We start from the raw sequence: 8,937 nt of genomic DNA, 5'->3' as shown, positions 1-8,937 counted from the left end.
TAATGGACTAAATGTTCTTAATAACTGGTGATGGTCTTGTTGGTGGAGAGGGTCTTATAATGATGCACTTCTAAAAGTACTTAATTTGAGGCATCTTGAGATTGTGAATGGTTCTATGTAATTGCTCATTATTTCTTCTGATTTTGCGTTGCAAAAAAGGGAGGGGTTCTTTTCAAGCAAAGGTCAGTAAATAAATAGATAACATGGAAATCATTTGGTAACTCAGACATTGCAATCTAGCTTTGACAAATAATAAGAGACAAAAATTTGCATTTATTTTGCATCTTTTCTATACTCTAGATGTGCAAAACTGCTGACAGATATTGGAATGTAGTTGTTGTTGTTATCATAGTCATAGAATCCCTACAGTGGAGTAACAGCCCATTTGGCCCAACAAGTGTTATGTAGGCTGTTTGCAGCTAAATTTGCACACAGCATGATTCCACAAGCAGCTCTAGTTCCATGGACGTACTTAGCAATGCAAGTTCCTCAAACTGATGACTTGCTCATAATGGTGACCAAGGCATGAGATAAAGCTTTATACATGAAACAGAATGCATATTTCACAGGACTGAGATGTCCCATTCATTAGACTGTTAACTAAACGCAATAAACTGAAAACTAAATGACGAGGTAATTGATTTTTTTTTAGAATTGATAAAATGATAAATGCTGTTCAGTTCACTAGATTAATTCTCTTCACTTCAAATGAATGCCAGCTTGAATCCATCAAAGTAAAAAGAGCAACACCTTAATACATCATCCAAAAATAAGGACCTTGGTCCAATGGGCCGAGAAATGGTAGGTGGAGTTTAATATAGATGAATAAGAGCTGTTACATTTTGGTAAGACAAATCAGAGAAGGACCTATACACTTAATGGTGGACTCCTGGGGAGTGTTGCTAAACAATGAGACCTTAAGGTACAGATTCATAATTCCTTGAATGTGGTGTAGCACGGAGACAGGGTAGTGAAGAAGGCTTTTGGTGCGCTTGTCTTTAATGGTCAGTGCATTGAGTATAGGAGTTGGGTTATCATGTTGCGGCTGTACAGGACATTGGTTAGGCCACTTTTGGAAAACTGCATTCAATTCTGGTTTCCCTGCTGTAGGAAAGATGTTGTTAAAATTGAAAGGGTTCAGAAAAGACTTATAAGGATGTTGCCAGGTTTGAAAGGTTTGAGCTCCATGGAGAAGCTGAGTAGGCTGGGGCTATTTCCCTGGTGCATTGAGGCTGAAATGTGACCTTATAAAGGTTATATTGAATCATGAGGAGCGTAGTTAGGATAAATAGCCAAGGTCTTTTCAGAGTAAGGGAGTCCAAAACTAGAGGGTATAGGTTTAAGGTGAGAATAGAATTATTTAAAAGGGACCTAAGGGACAACTTTTTCACGCAGAGGGTGGTGCACGTATGGAATGAACTACCAGAGAAAGTGGTGGATGCTGGTACAATTACAATATTTAAAAAGCTTCTGGATGGGGTTATGAATAGGAAGAGTTTAGAGGGATATAGGCCAAATGCTAGCAAATGAGACAATTAATTTATAACATCTGGTTGGCATGGAAGTGTTGGACAGAAGAGTCTGTTTCCATGCTGTACAACTCTATGACTCTGTTATTCAAACCGGTTGGCCAGCTGAGAATACACAACTCTTCCACTGGTGTGAAAAACAGCCAGTGGAAGAGTTGTAACTGAAAGAAGCTTTGGCATATTATAAGTTCGGAATAAGACATGCTCTACTTGTGGAACTAGGGAAGCCCTTACTCATGAAATGATGACTTGCATCAGGAAAGAAATGTATGAATATGAAATGCACACACTACAGGATGAAATAGAAAGCACACCAATGACCAGGATCCCTTTCTATGTAAACAAACTAAATTTTCAAACTGAATATCTATTTTAACCACCATTCCATGATGTAAATATTATTAATAAAACATTTAAACTCTTTCCATGTGATCTTTAAGCATATTCAATAAATGATAATATAACATTAAATTGAATTTCAGTCCTGATGAAATGTCATCACCTGTTTCTCCCTTCACAGATGCCACCAGACTTTCTGTCTTTATTTTATATAGAATTGGAATACCTTTTTGATATTAAAAAAATGCACTCTTTTAAACTGACCAGCTTGGGTCCAGTCATTGTATGAAATACATTGTCCCATGCATTTAAAATTTGTTTTTCTTTATTCATTCATGGGATGAGGGCATCACTGGCTAGACCCATAGGGCAGTTAAAAGTCAGCCACATTGCTGTGGGTCTGTAATCATATGCAGACCAGAGCAGGTAAGGATGGCAGCTTCCTTCCCCTATAGGACAACTGAGAACAGTTAACTAAGTTGAGTATTAGAATCCATTGCTCACATTCACATCAGGCAATATTTCACTCAAAAGTCTATCATGATCAGTCCAAATATGCTAAAACTGGAAACGATCTTTTGAAATATAATCAAAACTGAATCTTTACATGTTAAACCTCAGATCAATTTTTGATGGCCATGATAAATCCAAAAGCTGAGCTTTTAGATAAGTATTCAGGGTCAGATTCCCTCATTCCAGATCTAAACTTTTTACAGCTTGATATATTCATTTTAGAAATTAAATATAAACTTTTTTAAAGTAGGTACACCAACAAAGTACAGTAAAAAGCTTTGTTTTTAATCTTGACAAATTTTACCTGTACAAAAGTTAACGTTGCTTAGTCAGACATTATTCTGCATATCTCTAACAGAAGTTTCTAATACAAACACAGAATGGTTAAGTTACAGTTGATTTTTATCAAACTTTATACAGAAAATGGTTTGCAAAAAAGGAATTTACCAAAAGAACACTTTTTTTCCAAAAATAGAAGTAAAAATTAGCATTAAAAAATATTTTTTTTTAGTTTTGCAAACATTTAAAGGCACAAGTTAGCACTTAAACGGAAAACGAGTTTATATGCTTAGCATACAATTGAAACTGGAGAACAAAAGACAGTATTAGACTACTCTACTTATTGGACAGCATTTGTTAATATAGGTGCAGTTTTATTGTCAAGGAGAATTAAAAGATTCACAGCTTATTGGCTAAAATATCTGGTTCCCCAATCGCCTAATTGAAAAGGAACAAACTTTCTTAGAACTCCTCTGTTAGAAAAGCATTACCATTTTCTCCAGAAATTCAGCTAAGATGATAAACACATGATTCCAAAGTGTGTAACATGTTTTGTAAGATATAGTTTCTGTTTCGATATACAGAACAGTTGGTTCACTAATCAAAATCAAGAACTATCTCTCCTCCTGTGGGAAATAATTTAACAGACTTATACTCCCTCAAGCTACACGCTCCAAGATTACATACATTCCCACCTGAAAGTCCATTATTTTTGTTGCTGGAATTATTCCAAATAAAAAGGGGAAAAAAAACATAAGATAAATACACATTTCAACAACTTTCCAAGTTTCAGAAATGCAATGTTTCAAAATTCAAGAACTCTTCAATATGTGTAGTACCTCCTTTCACAAACACAGCAATTATTTTTCAGAATTTGACCAATTTCATTTAAGCATCCTTTGTCCTCACAGAGGATTTTCGAGGTTCCTATTCTTGTCTGTAATCAACCTGGAAATCTGTCTCAACCAAAAGCTTTGTGTTTCTTCTTTGTTTAAACTAAAAGCAAGTGGTGGTTTTCATTGACCAGGATTGGCAACCTTTTGGATCAGCAGGCACTTAAACTGGAATGGCACAGTGCTCCACTTGTTCAGTCCTTCATTAGTGCATAATGCCATGGAAGACTGCTTAAGTCTCAAGGCTTCTTGAGTTCACTGTTTCCCAGATATCCCAATTCCCTATGCACCATCCCCCCCACCCCGCCACCCCCACCCAGCATATCTGCTGGGCAGCAAGGACTTCCTATGGCCTGGTGAGGGTCGTGTAGACTGGTTGGTCCCAGTTAGTTGGACTGTGGGATGGAGGAATGGACAGAGTATTCAGGAGAGGTGAAGCATAAGAGCGACGAGATGAATGGAAATATGGATACTGGTAGATGCTGGAAGGGTATCCAGAGTAGGGGTTGTAGTAATTGGGACCCTGGACATCTGTATAGTCACACTGTGAGCCAGAAAAGGCGACTGCTGTGGCACTGGCGGGTGAGCATCCCTGGTTGCTGTAGGAGTTATAATCGGTTTGTGGTGAAGAGCCATGCTGTTGGTCATTGTAGTGGCTTGGGCTGAGCTGTTCGGTCTTAATGTGCGGCCTTTGCTGACTCGGTTCACTGGAGACCGATGACGAAGGTGAAGAGGACGAGACACTCTTATGGTTCCAGACGACTTGGGCAGGGCTGCTGCTGGTTATGTAGGTTGCACTGTAGGAGCCTGCCGCGTTCGGTCCATGGCTGTGATCAGAAGACAGAGGCACCGCGTGGCCATTCAGTGGTAGGTACTGGTCAAACTCGTGGACATCAAATGTCTCCATGTTGTTGATGACCTCACTGCTCAGCTCGCTGATGTCCACATTGCTGAAGTCAATGTTCTGGCGGCCATTCTCTGCTATGGGGCGCCCCTCCCTTTTCAGCTCATGCTTCCCCGCATGCAGGTCAGTTTTGGGGGTTGTGGGGGGAGTCGGGGGCCCTTGAGCATGCCCTGACAAAAACAAAGCAAAAGAGACAGACATTTACTCAAGAGGCCAAAAAAAACAGACTTATTTAACTGAAGCTAACATTGGGTACAGACAGAGGTTAAAAGGCCCATCATACCTCTTTGAGCAACCTCTTGTGACACTGTGGTCATGCCCCGACCTCTGAGCTAGGAGTCCTCAGGTTAAGTCCCACCTGCTCCAGAGATCTGTAATAATATCTCCCAACAGGTTGATTGGAAAATATCTCTCCAATGCAGCTACCCAATTGGCCGCGCTCTCCTGATTTTGCAACCGCGCGTCTTTCCATCTGCATCTGCATCCACAACATAACAACTGTCTTCACTAACATAAATTCTTCTCTCTCCTCAGGCTCCTTTTCTGAATAATTTAAAATCTATCTCTCCTCTTCCCCCACCTCTTCCATTTCTGGCACTCTGGCCTATGGAAACTCGATCTACTTCAGAAAAAAAAACATTTCTTATTTCAAACACTTCTATTAAATCTCATTGTAAACTTCTCCGCTCTGAAGAGAACAATCTCAATTGCTCTGATCTCTCCCCCGAAGGCTTCAACCCCTTGTATACTCAACAGCTCCCAGCAATTCTGTGAGATGTTTACTACAGACTCAAAACAGTTCAAACCTCAGCAGCTGGGATGATGAAACCTTTGTTAATTCGATCCGTCTATTGACACACATTGAAACTCTAAAATCTTTTTAGCCAGTGTAATGGGCAGTTCCGCCCTGGGGGGCTGTGCCGTTGCGAGTTGGAAAGGTTACCGGTTTGAATAAAAGGACGAAAGGTTGGGTGTTTTGGCTCTTGGCAAATGTGAAGGGATACTCCGGTCTCAAATGAAACTGAAATCAGAACATTTGGACAATCCAAAGTCTCACTTCTGGACGCCGGCTGTGCGGTTACCGAGTGTTTTTTTTTTAAGATTGACCATCTCAGTAAAATGCTGATGGATTCACTGTTCTGGGTGGGGGGGGGGGGGGGGGGACCGTGCAGAAATGAAATTGCGAATTATACCCTTGCCCTGTCTGCCAAAACTCATTGGGAGAAGATTGAAGGAGTAAACGTTGATCTAGTTTGAAGTCACCCCGCTGCCTTTTGATCCTCCCCAATTTCACCACCAAACAGAAGCAGAAATTGCTGGAGAAACTCGACTGAACTGGGTCACTGGACTCCAAGCCTTAACTCTGCCTTTCCCTTTCCACAAATGCTGAGTTTCTCCAGCACTTTAACGTTTCAGTCTCAGAGATCTCCAAGATCCGCAGCTCGTTGTCTGACTTAGTCCCAGTTTCGCTCTTCGGATTGGGCACGCCTTGTTAGAGTGGACCCTGACTCTGTGTGTGTCTGCGGCACCCTCCCCTGCTTGACTGGCACTGCCTCACCCCCCACCACCCACCCATCAGGTGCTGCCCAGCTCCTCACCTGTGTGCTCTGACGGGTGGTGCCCATCGGAAATGGTTCTCCCCCCGGGGAGAGTGTCCCCGGGGTGCCCGCCTTTGTACAGCTGGCTGACGGGCAGGTGGCTTTGCTCAGCGCCCTGATCGGACTCCGCCTGCCCGTTCTTGATGCTCTTTCTCCGGCGGGGCTGGTACTTGTAGTCGGGGTGGTCCTTCTTGTGCTGCACTCTCAGGCGCTCGGCTTCTTCCACGAAGGGCCGCTTCTCATTCTCGCTCAGTAACCTTTGAAAGGAAGACACCGAGACCGGTTAAGATGCGATTCTTCTCCATGGGACACCCTCCCAGAAACAAAACCTCAAACAGAAAGTCGGATAGAGACAGATACTCCCCACCCCCACCACCCGGAGGGAGCCCTTGAAAGAATTATTCAACGAGTTCCATAATTTTCAACTCAAGTTTCACCCAATTCCTTTCTGAAAGTTATCACAAAAAACGCAAACTGAACTAAGTGAAACTGAACAAAATGAAACTCAACTAAATGGGATTAAACTAAATGGGACTAAATTAAATGGAACTGAATTAAATGAAACTCAACCTAATGGAACAAAATAAATGGGATTAAACTAAATGGAACTAGAATAAATAGAAGCGAACTAAATGGATTCCACAATTCCTCTCCGGCGGTGAGGAGACTCTCAGCTGGTTTGGTCAGAAATTGTACATTTTTTAGAACAGAATTAACGATTTCGAATTCTCTATGCAAACCTATAAAAGGTCTTGTGTGATCCCGGGAATATACCTGTGCCGCACAATGTGTCATGTAACCTGGCCTTAATAAAGGGGGTCGAGTAACCGAGCGGATCGCCTTCCTGTCAGATGCAGGGATCCAATTGTCCAGTGCATCTTCGACAGGGGAAAAAAAACAATGAGAGAAGTTTCCTCGCTCCCTTTCTCACCCCCTCCCTTCCCCCACCCGTTTCCAACCCCGACCGTGTCATCAGTTACACGTTCACCTTCCAGTCTCACCGGGAGCTCTCGGCTGGAAAGTGAAAGCGGCGATTTGGCCAGGGCAGCCAGTCCGTTAGACAGGAGCGAGAGGTGCCCACCGCTGGGGGCTCCTTCCATCCAGCCCCTTTTTCACCCCGGCCAGGGAAAGGGAGGGAAAACAGGCGCCAACTCCACCAAACCGTGACCGCGCGGAACACCCCAGAGCATCTCTCGGTCAGTCACTTGGAACGGTCTTAGCATCGGAGAGGAATCGGGAATGGACAGCGAGCGGCCAGTGGAAACTTACAGACTCAGGCTGTTCACGCTCAGTGGGGAATGACAGTAAAACAAACGAGCGCTTTCAGCCTTTCAAAAGGGGTCTGTATTCCTACAGAAACCGTGTATTGAGTAGAAGCCTACCCAACCATTGCCAACTGGGTTCTCTTGATGTAGAATGAAGAGACAGAGAGCTGAATGAGACTCCCAGCCAGTATTTGAGTTGATTAAATACGAGTTGGAAATCTCTTTCAGCGCGGTCCTCATTTTAGATCCCAAGTGTGGATCACGATGGGGGTTAAATTACAGACTGCTTGTATAACACAGGGTTTGTTGCTGGGACAGACAGCTGCCAGTTGCGCTGTATCCGCTCTCCAAGAGCTACCGAGTCGAGTACAAGGTATATTCGGTGTGGCACCGCCGATGTTGTGCTTGACTTACCGCCAGAGTTTGCCCAGGGTTTTGCTGAGCTCGGCGTTGTGAAGGTGAGGGTACTGGTCCGCGAGTTTCCGACGGGCTGCCTGAGCCCAAACCATGAAGGCGTTCATGGGTCTCTTGACGTGCGGCTTGTTCTTGGAGGTGCCGTTGATGCGCACCGGCATGGGCACCAGGGTCCAGTCGTATCCCTTCAGCACCTGGCTCACCGCCTCTCGGATACAGGCCGGGAAGCGCTCGTCCTCTTCCCCGCCGCCGCTCATCTTCTTGCCGTTGGCGGCGGAGAGCGGGCGGCCGCAGCTCCCCGAGTCCTCGGACTCGGACATCCCGGCGTGGGGAGCCTCGCTGTCCGACAGCGAGCCCGGGGAGCCCACCGACTCGCTCTCGGAGCCGCTGCAACCCGGGCTGCACGCCACCTCGGCCGCCAGCTTCTCGTGTTCCTCTGTCATGTTCAGCATCGACTTAACAAATCCGAGCCAAGCCGCGCACACACATTAATAATTTAACCAAAAAAAAACAATTCAGGAAATTGCAAAGAGGCGCTTGGCAAATCAAAAACAAAAAAAATTGCAATTTCGAAAGGAAACAAAAGCTTTGAATGTTTGTGAAATTAAAAATTGCAGCACGGATAATGAAGTTCAACTTTGCAAATGCATGTTTCGGTGTGTGAATTTAAAACCAACTCCTTTGAGCAGGGCTATATCCATGTGAATCACTGAGAGAGACACATCTCTGCGCGGGAGACACTGTCAAATCACTTTCGATGCCCACCGCGCTGCTGCTGCTGCTGCTGGCGGAAATCGTGCAAATGAAACCCCAACTTCTTGCCAGGAGTTTGTTTACGGCGACAGTATATCAGTGTATCCTGGCCGTCTCCCATTGGTCCGTGCTGCCTTCCCTCCGATTGGTCTCCGCTGTGAAATGGGTGGGATTCTCTTAAAGGGGCGATCCGTCAGGGAGCTGTTAGCTTTTTGCCCTTTCAGAATAAAATTCCAATTCCACAGAAGCCCCCCCCCCCCCTTTCTTTTTTCGTTAGCCGTTTAAGGATTAGGCCGCTACAAGTGCCCTTGCCTCAAAGCTGATGCCAAGACGAGGGGGAAAAATATTAGGCATATAAAAAAATGCTTTTCGGTCTGTAGACCATAATTAGCTTTCCTCTTGCATCCTATTCAGAAAAAAAGTCTGTCATTTCGAAGCCCATTACTTTCA

At 44.2% G+C, this 8,937-nt stretch overlaps 1 protein-coding gene across 1 annotated transcript; it reads right to left on the bottom strand.

Annotated features, from left to right (window-relative positions):
• Window positions 1-2,647: 2,647 nt before the first annotated feature.
• Window positions 2,648-8,547, bottom strand: sox8a (SRY-box transcription factor 8a). Its single transcript, XM_060840804.1, has 3 exons — window positions 7,735-8,547; window positions 6,056-6,312; window positions 2,648-4,627 (listed from the first exon to the last, which is right to left on the bottom strand). The coding sequence occupies exons 1-3, from the start codon at window positions 8,184-8,186 to the stop codon at window positions 3,900-3,902; spliced, it is 1,437 nt and encodes a 478-aa protein (XP_060696787.1). The 5' UTR covers window positions 8,187-8,547; the 3' UTR covers window positions 2,648-3,899.
• Window positions 8,548-8,937: the final 390 nt, after the last annotated feature.

Source organism: Hemiscyllium ocellatum, chromosome 20 (genome assembly GCF_020745735.1).
Source record: "Hemiscyllium ocellatum isolate sHemOce1 chromosome 20, sHemOce1.pat.X.cur, whole genome shotgun sequence".
Classification (NCBI taxonomy): Eukaryota; Metazoa; Chordata; class Chondrichthyes; order Orectolobiformes; family Hemiscylliidae; genus Hemiscyllium; species Hemiscyllium ocellatum.
Note: the sequence above shows the minus strand (reverse complement) of the source record. Positions and strands in the feature narration are given on the sequence as shown.

Excerpts from the sequence above, each read along its gene's own strand:
- sox8a (XM_060840804.1), bottom strand. The coding sequence starts at position 8,186 with ATGCTGAACATGACAGAGGAACACGAGAAGCTGGCGGCCGAGGTGGCG. Across the intron at positions 6,313-7,734 it reads ACCCTGGGCAAACTCTGGCG|GTTACTGAGCGAGAATGAGA; the intron begins GTAAGTCAAGCA and ends TTCCTTTCAAAG. Across the intron at positions 4,628-6,055 it reads CCACCCGTCAGAGCACACAG|GGCATGCTCAAGGGCCCCCG; the intron begins GTGAGGAGCTGG and ends TGTTTTTGTCAG.